Source organism: Pan paniscus, chromosome X (assembly GCF_029289425.2).
Source record: "Pan paniscus chromosome X, NHGRI_mPanPan1-v2.0_pri, whole genome shotgun sequence".
Taxonomy (NCBI): Eukaryota; Metazoa; Chordata; class Mammalia; order Primates; family Hominidae; genus Pan; species Pan paniscus.
The window spans coordinates 70,597,431-70,611,255 of NC_073272.2; the positions used below are offsets into that span (position 1 = coordinate 70,597,431).

The 13,825-nt window shown below is 44.5% G+C and overlaps 2 protein-coding genes across 2 annotated transcripts in view; one reads left to right on the top strand and one right to left on the bottom strand.

The window, feature by feature from the left end:
* Positions 1-5,704: 5,704 nt before the first annotated feature.
* SLC7A3 (solute carrier family 7 member 3) lies at positions 5,705-11,277 on the bottom strand. The gene is made up of 12 exons (XM_003820151.4): positions 11,121-11,277; positions 9,775-10,166; positions 8,976-9,134; positions 8,588-8,765; positions 8,277-8,389; positions 7,924-8,146; positions 7,610-7,749; positions 7,408-7,510; positions 7,001-7,167; positions 6,653-6,819; positions 6,196-6,304; positions 5,705-6,069 (listed from the first exon to the last, which is right to left on the bottom strand). The coding sequence occupies exons 2-12, from the start codon at positions 10,142-10,144 to the stop codon at positions 5,939-5,941; spliced, it is 1,860 nt and encodes a 619-aa protein (XP_003820199.1). The 5' UTR covers positions 10,145-10,166; positions 11,121-11,277; the 3' UTR covers positions 5,705-5,938.
* LOC100987016 (small ribosomal subunit protein uS12-like) overlaps positions 11,037-13,825 on the top strand; it is a 32,423-nt gene continuing 29,634 nt past the window's right edge. The window contains exon 1 of the mRNA XM_055106200.1: positions 11,037-11,290. Within this exon, the coding sequence (XP_054962175.1) occupies positions 11,037-11,290 (254 nt within the window). The remainder of the gene's footprint in view (positions 11,291-13,825) is intronic.

A 13,825-nucleotide genomic window follows, 5' to 3' on the forward strand; every position in this document is an offset into this window, starting at 1 on the left:
TTTCTGGGCTCTCTATCCAATTCCACTGGTCAATGCGTCTGTTTTTATCCTAATATCATGCTGCTTGATTACTGCTATAGTTTGGATGCCTTTCTCTTCCAAATCCCTTTTTTTTTTTTTTTTTGAGACAAAGTCTTGCTCTGTCGTCCAGGCTGGGGTGCAATGGTGCGATCTCAGCTTACTGCAACCTCTGTCTCCTGGGTTCAAGCGATTTTCTTGCCTCAGCCTCCTGAGTAGCTGGAATTACAGATGTGTGTCACCACACCCGCTAATTTTGTATTTTTAGCAGAGATGGGGTTTCACCATGTTGGCCAGGCTGGTCTTGAACTTCTGACCTCAGGTGATCCTCTTGCCTCGGCCTCCCAAAATGCTGGGATTACAGGCTTGAGCCACCACGCTCAGCCTCTCCTCCAAATCTAATGTTGAAATTTGATCCCCGGTGTTGGAGATGGGGCCTAATGGGAGGTGTCTGGGTAATGAGGGCAGATCCCTCATGAATAGATTATTGCCCTCCTTCCGGGATGTGGGGGAAATGAGTTCTTTATTACTTCCCAGGATAGCTGGTTGCTAAAAACAACTTAGCATCTCCCCTCACTCCTCTTGCTTCCTTTCACCATGTGATCTCTGCACGTGTAGGCTCCCCTTCTGCCAAGAGTGGAAGCAGCCCGAGGTTCCTACCAGATGCCAAATCTTGAACTTTTCCAAGCAAGATAATTACTATAGCTTTGTAATATATTTTGAAATGCAGTAGAGTGATGCCTCCAGCTTTGTTCTTTTTGGTAAAAAGATTACTTTGGCTACTCAGGATCTTTTGTGCAGAATTTAATGTTTCAATTAGTAATTTCAGAGGCCCGCGTTCTTGCAAGATCTAGGCTATGAGTACATAACAAGGTAGCAGAGGTGGAAGGAATTATATGATCAAATCACAGAACCACTGCCTCCTTCACCTATCTTAACACTCATCCAAACACTTATTGCCATTCAATTGCAGGCCCTCGAATTAATGGTCCTCAAGAGTCTCACTGGAAGGCCGGGTGAGGTGGCTCACGCCTGTAATCCCAGCATTTTGGGAGGCTGAGGCGGGCAAATCACTTGAAGTCAGGAGTTCGAGACCAGCCTGGCCAACATGGCAAAACCCCATCTCTACTAAAAATACAAAAATTAGCCTGGCAAGGTGGCACACACCTGTAATCCCAGCTACTCAGGAGGCTGAGGCAGGAGAATCACTTGAGCCTGGAAGGCGGAGGTTTCAGTGAGCTGAGATTGCACCACTGCACTCCAGCCTGAGCGACAGATCGAGACTCCAGTCAAAAAAAAAAAAAAAAAAAAAAGAGTCTCACTGGAACCTACCTTTTCTGCCTTATTTTTCCACTTCATCCCTTCAAAATCCTAGGCTCCAGGCAAGATGAATTATAAGCTTTCCCATCTTTTTGCCTTTGTACACAAGATTCCATCCTCCTGGATGCTGTCACTCCAATTCACTAAATTACACATTTTACCTATTCTTTAAGCTTTAGCTTAAAAGCCTTGACCTCTGTGAAGACTTCCCAGAACTACTTGCAAGAACTCCGTCATGTGAATTCTCATGATACTTCATGCATACCTCTCTTAGGGCATTTATTATTTCCTATTTTGCGTCTTTGTACTTATTTGATTCAATGTGATCTCTCTCTTCTTGTGGAGATTAAGATTAGACCATGCCTAAAGCAATTTTCAATTCCATCTTCAAGCATGGTACCCAACTGTATGAATGTTTCCAAAGTGTGGTATGTGTGATTATTTTACACAGCCAAACATTTTTTAATAGTGAGATATTTCTTTAAATGTATATTAGAAAAATATTAAATACTTTTTTTACTTATGATCATGGTAAAATGTTTTCCTTTTAAAATAAGTATATTTAAGCTTTAAAATATGGTTTTTTTTAATACTCAGTACAGGAACTACACAGGTAGAGAAAAATTCATGAAGGTTATACTCAGATATCTGAAACACTGCACTGAATGGAAACTGACTAGAGAACCAAATCACAGAACCACTTCCTCCTTCACATGAGAGTTATTTAAACAGCAGTACCAGGATGTATCAGTGCTCCCTATTGACAATCTTCTTTAAGTATATAAATGCAAGAATCACCCACATTAAAAAAAAAAAATCTCTCCTTCAATTCCCTCCAGCTACTGCCTGAAATGCTAACCTATAGCCCCTTGTGTCCACTTCCTCACCCTCTATTCACTCAACCCACTGCAACACAGCTTCCACCCCCAGCACCTGACATTTGAAATGAGCAACTATCTCCTAACCGACAAAAACCAGTGAACCCTGTTCTGTCCTTATCTTATTTAACTCGGCTCTCTAGGCAGCATTTGGCATTGTGGACTTGGGGCATTGCCTATTCATTGTTCCTGAAAAGTTCTTTCCTCCGTAGACTTCCACACACTCTCCTGTCTTTTCAGTCATCCCTTCTTCAACTCCTTTATTGAATCCCCCTCCTTTGTCTATCCCTTAAATGTTAGAGTTTCCCTAATCTTTTACTATTAAGATCATTATAAAAGGAATGAAAATAGTAATGTTTGCACACAGTAAAAAAAAAAAAAAGGAAAAAAGGAAAAAGTACAGAAGAGAAACCGGAGGTTAACAGTTTCTTATATATATTTTTTTTTCCAGAAAAAAAAAAAATGATGTGTAAGTACATTCTCTTTTGTTCTTTCACAAATATTCTGCACCTTGTGACTTGGGTTTTGTTTTCATTTTTACTTAACAGAGTATCTTGAAGGTCTTTGGTATCACCTATTGGCACATGCAATTCTCTTATTCTCTTAATGGCTGCTTAAGTATTCCCCGAATTAATGTATTATAACTAATTTAACTAGTTTCTTGCTGATGCACATTAGCTAGCTTCCAAGTTTTATGCTATTATTAGCAATGCCACAGTAAACACCCTTATACACATGTAAATTTTTAAAATGTTTATACATATGTAAATTTTTAAAATTCCTATAATTTTTTAAATTCCTATAAAAGTAAACATCCTTCCCAGCTACTGGAGAGGCTGAGGTGGGAAGATCTCTTGGATCTCAGGAGTTCCAGGCTGCATTGAGCTGTGATTGCACCACTGCACTCCAGCCTGGGTAACAGAATGAGACCCGGTCTCAAAAAAAAAAGAAAAAGAAAAGTAAACATCCTTGTACGTATGTAAATTTTTTCTATACATATGTAAATTTTAAAATTCAGGTGGTGGGGTGGAATTGTCAGACGAAAAGGAACGTGTTTTTAATTCTTATCATCAAATTGCCCTCCACAAAAGTTACAAGAATGTACAGCACCATCATGCATGAGACTGCCTGTTTACCCTCACTTTTGCCTCACTTTCTTTATTGCCTCACTTTTGCCTAGTCATCTAAATTTGTTTGTCAGTCTGTAAGGTAAGAACTAACACCTCATGTTTGTTTTCATTCATACTTCTTTAATAGTGAAGTTGAGCATGCCTCTTCTATTTGTTGGTGTTTTATATTCTTTTCTGAAAACTATTTACATCCTTTGCTAATTTTTCTATCAGGTTGTTCACTTCTTTCCTATTGATCTGTAAGAGCTGTTTGTGTATAAAGGAAATTATACAATTTGTGCTGCAAAATATATTTTTTCTTTTGATTTAGTTTATTTTGCCCGAAGGTCATCTTTGGCCCCACACAGATTCTATCACATTATATTTGTCCTCTGAGTTGTTGACTCCTAAATCTATAACTTTAGCCCAGACCTCTATCCTAGCTCCAAATTTCAACTGCAGGACTGTATATCTTCACCTATATATGAAGCTAAAAGCACATGTATGTTTATAAACTCATCATACCTGGAACTGAATTATTATTTTCCAAATATTCTTTTCCTCTTATGCTCCCTTATATTAGTTAATGGTTTGATCATTCACCTAGAAACTTTACCTGGATGTCACTCACTTCTTTTTTACCCCCTGCATTCAACTGATCAAAATTCTGAAATATTTTGCCCAAATGACTGCAGTCAGTTACTACTAGCAATGTTGCATAGTGGTTAGAGTATAAGCTGCAGGGTCAAACAAAACTGGGCTTCTTTCCTGGCTCTGACCTTTCTACATTATGTGACCTAAAGCATATTTCTCACCTAAAGCCTGTTTCCTCATCTGCAAAAAATAACTATCTTAACATCTATTTCACAGGGTTATTGAAAAGACTTAATGAGATTGTATGCAGAGTAATGGAATATAATAAATGCTCAATAAATGGTAGCTATTATCTTCCTGCTCTAGCTTGTCCCACTCACTTCCAAGCCATCTTCCTTGCTGCTGCCAGACTCACACTCACAAATCCAACCATCCCCCTGCTTAGAGTTGTCCAGTGACTCCCCACCTTTTTTTTTTCTTTTTTGAAACAGAGTCTCACTCTGTCACCCAGGCAGAAGTACAGTGGCACTATCACAGCTCACTACAGACTCAACTTCCCAGGCTCAAGGGATCCCTTCCACCTCAGCCTCCTGAGTAGCTGGGACTATAGATGTGCACCACCATGACCAGCTAATTTTTTCTATTTTTTTGTAGAAACAGGGTCTCACTATATTGCCCAGGTTGGCCTGGAACTCCTGAGCTCAAGCGATCCGGCCACCTCAGCCTCCCAGTGTTGGGATTACAGGCGTGAGCCACCGCACCTGGCCTTCCCACCTCTTTTTCTCCGCACACACACTTATAACATCTAAATTCCTTAGTATAGAAGGCCTTGTATACAGCCTTTTATCTTTTACCACAGCTGCATATATGCTACCCTCCAGCTACATTAAACTGTATGCCACACCCCAAACACAATTTGAATCTGTTTTTTCATACTTCCGTGGTTTCTTGCACACTGTACACTGACAGCCAAGCCCTTCCCTCAGTCCACTTCTTAAGCATCTACTGCAGACTCAGTTCAAGCATGTCCTTCTTTGTGCTTCCACAGCACTCTGCACTGCCCTGGTACAAATCACACTGTTTTGTAGTCATATTTACCTGCTTGTCTCCTCCACAAGATTGTGAGTTCCTTAAGGGTGGGGATTATGTTTTATTCACATTTGTATCCCCAGCACCCACCACAGGACCTAACGTTTTATAGGAGCTTCACCTATGTTTGTTGAATAAATGGATGAATGAATAGTTCTCGTTCTGAGCAGAGCTCTGACCTCTATTTTCCTACTACTTCTGCAGCAAACAGTATCCATATATTAATATATGTGGTCCCTTACCAAACCCCCTGACTATCCACCCCTCCTCCCAGCAGTGCCAAACACCGCAGCCAAAATTTCTGATGCTCAGGCAGTCACAGGAGTGTGGGACTGGTCCAACTAGAAGAGGTGGAACAGAAGCCAATAGTTTCAGTGTAGGCCCTAACCAATGTCAGTGTTGCTATCAGAGTCCACCCCAAATCCCAGAGACAAGTGTTGCTGTCTATTTATCCAGAACCTAACCTTAAGTGTAATGAGGGGAAAACATATCTCAAGACCATTCCTTTAAGTGTGACTGGACTGGATGGCTACCTACTTACACCACCCTCCTCAAACCCTGATTCAACAAGAAGCACCCACAGGCACAGCAGATGCTTTTGTGGTAACTGAAGAAAACACAAAGGACACTTCTCTGAGGCGCTTCACTCTTAAAAGTCAGGCTCTACATCTTTAGCAAGCAAAAAACAGGACACAGTTTATTTTTCTACTTTCTTTTAATATCATTTTTTAAAGTTGGTAAGCAGCTAGACATCATTTAGAAGCAGACGGGTTAAAATAGACAAGAAATAGCAAAGACACATCCTTCACATCGTACAGAACTGTATTAGTATCCACCACCACCATCACAGGGGAGGGCTAGCTGTCACTGGGGTCAGGAGTACTCTCCATTATTGTGCAGGGGACCAGACAGCATTTAGGTGTGACGATGTCAAACTGAGTGGACATAGAGAGTGCCGGGATCAAGGTCTACAGTTTTGGCTCTAGACTTGCGTGAGGGTTGGTTACTCTTAATCTCTTCCAGGCTGTGCTGGATCCCATAGCCGAAGTAGATAGCAAAGCCTAGTGGGGAAAGGTAGCTGTGAGGTGGGGGTGTAAAGGCTTCATAGGTTTCCTACTTGAGACCAAGAGGGAAAGGAGCTGGGCTAGGACACCAAAGAAGCCTACTCTTCCCAAGTGGATACCTACCAATCAGCATCCAGACCCCAAATCGGGCCCAGGTACCAGCTGTCATCTGCATCATAAGGTAAATATTCACAAAGATGCTCATTAGTGGGAGGAGAGGCAAAGCAGGCACCTGAAAACAAAGTAAAATCTTCTTTGTACATACCACAGGGTGACCTAGAAAGAGATCCCTATCCTATGCAGGCCAGAAAAGGGTGAGTCCAACTCTTACTTGTCCTCTGCATTTCAGTAGCTGCTCATTTAGCATACCTCATGAGACTCCAAGAATATGCAGTTTGGGTAAATGGAACTGGAAAGGAACTAAAGAGGGTCAGAGAAGAAGTCTTTGGCCTAGGTACCTCCTATATCTTCCCTTTCATGTTCAATTAAAGAATATCTATGAACTTTATTAGACCTCAAGATATCTGGAGCCTATTCTCCCAAGATGGGCTGGCAAGGAAAAAAGACAGAGTTCATTTACCTTAAAGTGAAGGGGAGTGGAGCTCTGTGGCTGTCTCCAGATGACCACAATGATCCCAATAATGAGCAGCAGGAGCAGCACAACCACTGCAGTCCACACCAGGTCTCCAGAAAGCAATGGAACTGACCACTGGGCCAGCACCAGGCAAAGAGCAGTCAGCAGGACAGCTTCAAAGGTCAAGTTGAGAGACATCAAAACCAACTCTTAAGACCAACATGCTAAGACATTAGAAACCCTGTTCCAAGGAGAGTCGCTCTCTCTCTAGTTCTTCCTCAGCCACCAAATGCCACACACTTCGACCCAATCACGCTGATCTCAGAGCCACCCCAGAAAAATTCCACTGCTCACCAAGCAATGAGGAACAAACATAGACAATTTGGCCAGAGAGTGGAGTGGGGATGGAGTTGAGTGGGAAAAATAGTCCCCATAGGGTCAACTTCTCTGATTCAGTAGTTATTGCCTCCTCCTGCAACTCCACTTCTTCCCCAGTCTTTGTCTCCTGATCAGGCTGATACCTGAGGCAAAAGTAAGATGGCAGTATTAAGAACAACCTTTACTCACTTTATCATCTTCTCCCAGGCAGCTTAACCTTCCTCATCACCATTAAGGGAAGTTCTTTTTGGCAGGGTGAGATACCCAGATTCCTCAAAGAAAGTTGGAATAATGAAGGCGAAGGAGGAAAGAGGAGCAGATCTCCATCATTCCTCATCCAAGAATAAAAATCCAAATCACAGTATGCAGAGGAAGAGTCTCACCTGAGGATGAGAACACAAATCGACACCAGGGAGTAAGCAAGCAGGGTCCCAATTGACATGAGGTCCACAAGATCAGTGAGTTTGAAGAGGAATGCCATGAATGCTAAAATTAATAGGCAGGAAACAAGAAATGAGAGAAGGGAGTGGCAAAGTTAAAGAAGTTGGCGAAACAACTAAGGGAAGGGGAAAGAGGGTCTGTTACCTGCAATAATGCCAGAGACCACGGTGGCTATGATTGGGGTGCGTGTGCCGGTGTGGATCCGAGCAAGTACACGGAACAGGAGGCCATCCTCTGCCATCGCGTAGATCACCCGAGGCATGGGGAACATGGAGCCCAGGAGGCTGGAGAGGAGAATGCCCAGGGTGGCATAAGTTGACTGGGATCTCTCTTCCCAAGACTGTATGTTTAAAGAGTCTCCACTTTCCCCTCACAGCCCTTTTAAGGGGTATTCTCTGGTACTGAATGCTATAACCTGAGACTCTGACAGCAGAAGAAAACAAACATTTGATACTGACCTGGTAGAAAGAGCACAGAGGGAGCCAACAGCCACAACATAGCGGGCAGGAGCCCATCCAATGTAGAGAAATGCCTCAGGCAAAGGGCTCTCAGGCTGAAGCTGGTAGTAAGGCATCATCAGGGTGAGTGCAGAAGAGACACCAAAATACGCCAAAAAGCAGACAGACAGTGAGATCACAATGCCCATCGGGATGGAACGCTGGGGATTCTGGGCTTCTTCTCCTGAAGGAAAGGCGTAAGGTTCTAAATTAGGGAAGCAGGCCCACTCCTCTACCACCCCAAGTCTGCATACAGCCTGGGCACACACTGTGCCCAAGCCCCAAACAGAAACAGAATGGAATGACTGTGTTACCAGTGGTAGCAATACAGTCGAAACCAACAAATGCATAGAAACAGGTCGCTGCTCCACGGAGAATTCCCTCGAAGCCGAAAGGCACAAATCCTCCAGAGCCTAGAGGACCCAAGCTAGAGTGGAAGAAGGGTTGGAGAAGGTAAGGGTGTGTTCAGCCAACTCTGTATCTTTTCTCTAATGCCAAACCAGTTAGCTAGGTCTTCAAAGCCCAGCCTCCCATTTTTTCCCATCTCCATCCAGAATCCTTCAGCAGATCCCCTTCTTCCCCTTCATTTTCCCAGCTCTGCAGCTCCTAAGAGTGACCATCTAACCTATAGGTGTCATTGAGTTCAGCCATGGCCAATTCGTAGTCCTCTTCTGTGAGCTTCCAGTTGTGCACGTCCCCCTTAATGAAGCCAGAGATCATGACGAACCCAAGAACCAAAAGGTTCACACCTGTGAACACTTTGGTAACCAGGGCCGACTCACTAGCCCCAAGAGCCAACAATCCTGTGGGAGAAATGGATTCAGGACTCCCAGAAAGTCTTCAGTCCAAGCTTTGTTTCCCTGCCTCTAGGTTCCTTCCCAGCTTTTCTTCTTCCCCACCATTATCACCCCACTTAAGCCTTTCTCAGGCCCATCCCCCATCCTTATCCCTGGCCCCAAGGACTAGCCCCTCCTGGCCCAACCCCCACCATTATACCCTGCTCTTTGCCTCACCAGTGAGCAGCAACACGAGGCCCAAAGCAAAGAAATCTGGATATTCTGCAAGGACATGGGGCACGTGCAGTGCAATGGACCCCTGCAGAGTCTTAGAGATGTGGTTCCCAATCAGGTTGTCAAAAGCAGAGCTCCAGGCCCGGGCCACACTGGCTGTACCTGGTGTAGCAGAGAGAGAAACATGTGGTCAAGTTCCCTTCTTCCCAGACCCCAGGCTCACACAAGTCCCTGCCATTTTCACCTATTCTTACTTTTGTTTTGTTTTGAGACCAAGTCTCACTCTGTCACCCAGGATGGAGTGCAGTGGCACAATCTCCTCTCCCTGCAACCTCTGCCTCCTAGGTTCAAGAGATTCTCCTGCCTCAACCTCCTGAGTAGTTGGGACTACAGGTGTAAGCCACCCTGGGCGGCTAACTTTTGTATTTTTAGTAGAGACAGGGTTTCACCAGGTTGGCCAGGCTGGTCTTGAACTCCTGACCTCAGGTGATCTGTCTGCCTCGGCTTCCCAAAGTGTTGGGATTATAGGCGTGAGCCACTGCACCTGGCCTATTATTACTTTTTAAGAACCAAAACCATTCACTTAATTAAGGAAACCAGGACGGAGATGGGTAGAATGAGCAATTTCTCCACACCTTCAACACCCCCCCCACCAGACCCCCAGCAAACCCACACATTTAGGGAGATTGAGGTCCTGTGAATAATATAAAGAATACTTCGGCTTCACCATTCCACCCAGATTTCCTGACCAAAAACCCCTTTGCTGGCTGTGCAGTTTCCTCCCTCCCCCACCATATCTCACCAATGACATAGGAGAGGATGAGGTTCCAGCCAGTGGTGAAGGCCCAGAGTTCACCCACAGTGACATAGCTGTAGAGATATGCCGAACCAGAACGGGGAACCCGGGCACCAAACTCCGCATAGCACAGCCCAGCCAACACAGAAGACAGGGCAGCCACCAAAAAGCAGATCACAATGGATGGCCCTGCTTTATCTTTGGCCACCTCGCCAGCTAGGACATACACGCCTGCACCCAATGTGCTGCCCACACCCAGGGCCACTAAATCCAGGGTGCTTAGGCATCTGGCAAGGCGAGTCTCAGCCATGCCTGACTCCAGTGTACGTCTGCGTACCAGCTTTTGACCAAATCTGCGAAATGCTTGCCACGGCATCCTAGCAGGAATTGAAGATGATCTGGTGAAAAACAAGACAAAAACCCCTCAATAGGGCTCATTATCCCTAAACTCTGAAAGCGAATTACAAGACCCCCTCCACCAAGCAAAGGAGCTATTGGGAAATGAGGACGGGGATATGGAAGGGACAAAGGCAAGTCACTTTACCTCTAACCTCAGTTTCTTCATAAACAAGTAGCAATTACAATACCTTACAAGGTTTTTGGAAGGGCTAATTTCAGAAATGGCGCGTGAAAGCCCCCTGAAGTAGAGTGGCTGGCGCCTAGTAAGTGCTCAATCAATATTAGGTCTCTTTCTCTTGCCAGAAACTGATAGGGTTTATCCTAATCTCAACCCAGGAATCTTGAAACCTAATGTGTCAGTTCCTTGGCCTGTGGCTATTTGGGAATTAAACAGAGCTCCACCCAGGGGCTTCCCCCGGGGCTTCAAACAGACACAGCCCCCAGACCCCCCAGAGGGAGAGGGGACCAACCTCGCTGCAGATTAAAAGTGAGCACCGACTCAATTCCATCCCTCCTCACCAAGCCCACACTGCTCAACTAGCGCAGCTGTCGCCCAGGGGAGTAAGCAAATGTTCCCCTACTTCCTCCCAAGCCCTGCTAGGCTGACCTGCAAGCATCAACAGCGAGGCGGGGCTTCGACATCTAAAGATTTGGAGATGCGCCCCCAGAGGGGCCCCAGGGCAGCCCGAGATTACTCGCACTCTCCTCTCAGCAGAGAGGAAGGGTTCCACCCGATGCCCCCCGACTCAGGTCCCAGATTTTCCTGCCCCCATCTAGAAATGGTTTGGAGCTGGGGTGGAGACGGGAGCCCTAACTCCCGGGGCGGGGGTCTCGCCAGCAACAGGTCACGGCCCCGTTGATGCAACTGCATGCCATGGTTGCCAGAGAATCCTAGGTACGCCCGGACCCTCGCCGTCCCCCCTCCGACACACGTGTGGGTCCCCAACGCTTACCAGAGAGCTGTTGCAAACCTAGGGAGCACAGAGTCTTGGACTGGGCTCGGTGAGGCGGAGTTAAGCCGAGTTGGGTTGGAGCTGCCGAGTTCGGCCGCTCAGGCTTCAAAGCTGCGGCTTGGGGTCGTTGCGCGCCAAGCGCCCCTTATATACACCAGGAGGCGGAGCCGGTAACGTCATGGGATCCCACCCCCAATCCTCCTCCCTACACACAATACACACACACACACACACACACACACACACACACACACACAAAACACACACACTTCTTGGCTTTGCAAAAGGATTGCGTGGGGCCTGAGACTGCGTCCCATCCTCACTAGCAAGCCTGGCGTGCCGGGGAGCGAGAAAAGGGGGAGGGCAGTCTTTTCCCATTTGCCTCGCTGGTCGTCAGAACAGGACAATAAGAGGCTTCCTGGCCAAAGAACCCATGAGATTTTCCACCTCTGTGCCCTGTTAGGACCAGTGATTCTGGGCAGGAATGGGGAAGGTAGGTGGGGTGTGATGGGGGGGAGTTGGGTGCGTGTGTGTGTGTGTGTGTGTGTGTGTGTGTGTCAGGAGTGAAGCGGAACACAGCAGGGGAGTCTCCACCTCACTCTCAGTCTTTCTTCCTTAGCTTTCTTGTCTACACATCTGACCCTGACCCTTCAGCTCTCACGCTCAGCTGTGGGTGTTTCTAATGCAGGCAGCAGGAGAATGGAAGATGATTTCAAGCCACCTGTATACAGATAATTAATCCAGTCTAGATTGATTTATAGGCCCCAATCTCTCTATAATGTGTCTCCAGCTGCCTATAAATATTAAACTATTAAATGTGAAATTCTGACAATACCAACATCTTGGAGGAGGAAGCTTGTTTAGTTCCATTTTATTGATGTGTAAGCTGAGGCTCAGAGGCATGACTTGTTTGACACCACACCATAATTATTGTTGACCACCTTTGATAAAACCTGGCCTGTTGGACTTCAATGCCTGCCTCCCATAGGCACCATATCTTATTCAAATGCACAAGAAGAGGGATGTGGCCACAAGGAAAGACAAACAGGGAGAGGCATCAGCAGCAGGGTAGGCCCGTTTAGGCTAGGAGATACTAGGAAACAGAAAAGAACCCGAAGAATCTAAGAATGATCACATTGGGTCAGATCCATAATCCATCTGACCCAATCAATTCTTACTCATAAGAAAGCACCAAAGGTTGTGAAAGTGTGGTCCCTGCTCCACCAAGACATCTTGGGGACTAAGGATGGACTCAAATATCCTTGCTTCTTTTAATGATCCATGATGAATATATTACCCATGAATCTAAAATCTAAATCCGTTTTGAAAGAATTGGTATTTTCAACCAGCTGCAGCTCCATTTGGCATTCATTAAGTATTTATTGAGCATTTATTGAGCACTATGTGTAGTAGCTAGTACAGCAATGAAGAGACTATGAAGGAAACACAAAATAAAATCCTTGCCCTCCTAGTCCTAATCTAACTAGGGAAAGAAAACACACACTATACAACTGAAACCTTATTACATAGACGTTAGGAGTGCTGTGTTTGGAATTGCACCTAGGTTAAACTCACAGCTCAGCCACTGTGGATTACCTAACATCCCTGAGCCTCAGTTTCTGGACATAATATACATATTTCACAAGGTTGTTGTGATGCTTAGATGAGATTATGAAGTCAAGTCTTCCTGCCTGGCACATGGAAAGTACTCAAGAAAAACTTGATACATATTTGGAATGATATATTAGTGTATATGATCTGGTTGCTTAGATTAGGTGATTGATTGGATTATGAGATTGATTATTTATCACAGAGATAAAATCCAAATGCCATGAAATCCAGTCTTTTAAAGAGTACGATTCAATAGGATTTAGTATACAGTCACAGAGTTGTGTATCCATCACTACAATCAGTTTTAGAACATTTCATCATTCCAAAAAGAAACCCTGTACCCATTCCCAGACAATCCCCATTTTCTCCCAATCCCCTCACCGTATCCCTAGGCAACCACAAATCAATTTTTTGTCTCTGTAAATTTGCCTAGATGTTGGTCAAAGGATGTAGAGTTTCAGTTATGCAAGATGACTAAGTTCTGGGGATCTAACGTGCAGCATGGTCGTTATAGTTATAACACTGTATTATGCTTGATACAGTTAATAGTATTGTATATTCGTGTACATACTTGAAATTTGCTGAGAATAGAGCGTAAATGTTCTTATCACATCAAAAAATAGTAATTTTGCGAGGTGAGGGATATGTTAATTAGCCTCATTATGATAATCATTTCACTATATTATACATATATAAAAACATCATGTTGTACACTTTTAAAAATATACAATTTTTATTTACAACTATACTTCAATAAAGCCAAAAATAAAATGAATAAATAAAATGTAATTCAGTTGAGGGAAAAAAAGAAAGAAAACCACCATTTTGCACTCACCAAAGTAATAACTGATTCAGGCAAGGATAATCAATAGATGATCCTGGGTGTTGGGAAGCAAAATATTCACATGACCTCAAAGTACCACCCCACAGATTATAGTTTAATTATAAAGGGAAAGGTCCTGTATTAGGGTTTTTTGTTTTGTGTTTTTTGTTTGTTTTGTTTTGTTTTTGAGACAGAGTCTCACTCTATCGCCCAGGCTGGTGCAGTGGTGCGATCTTGGCTCACTGCAATCTCTGCCTCCCAGGTTCAAGCG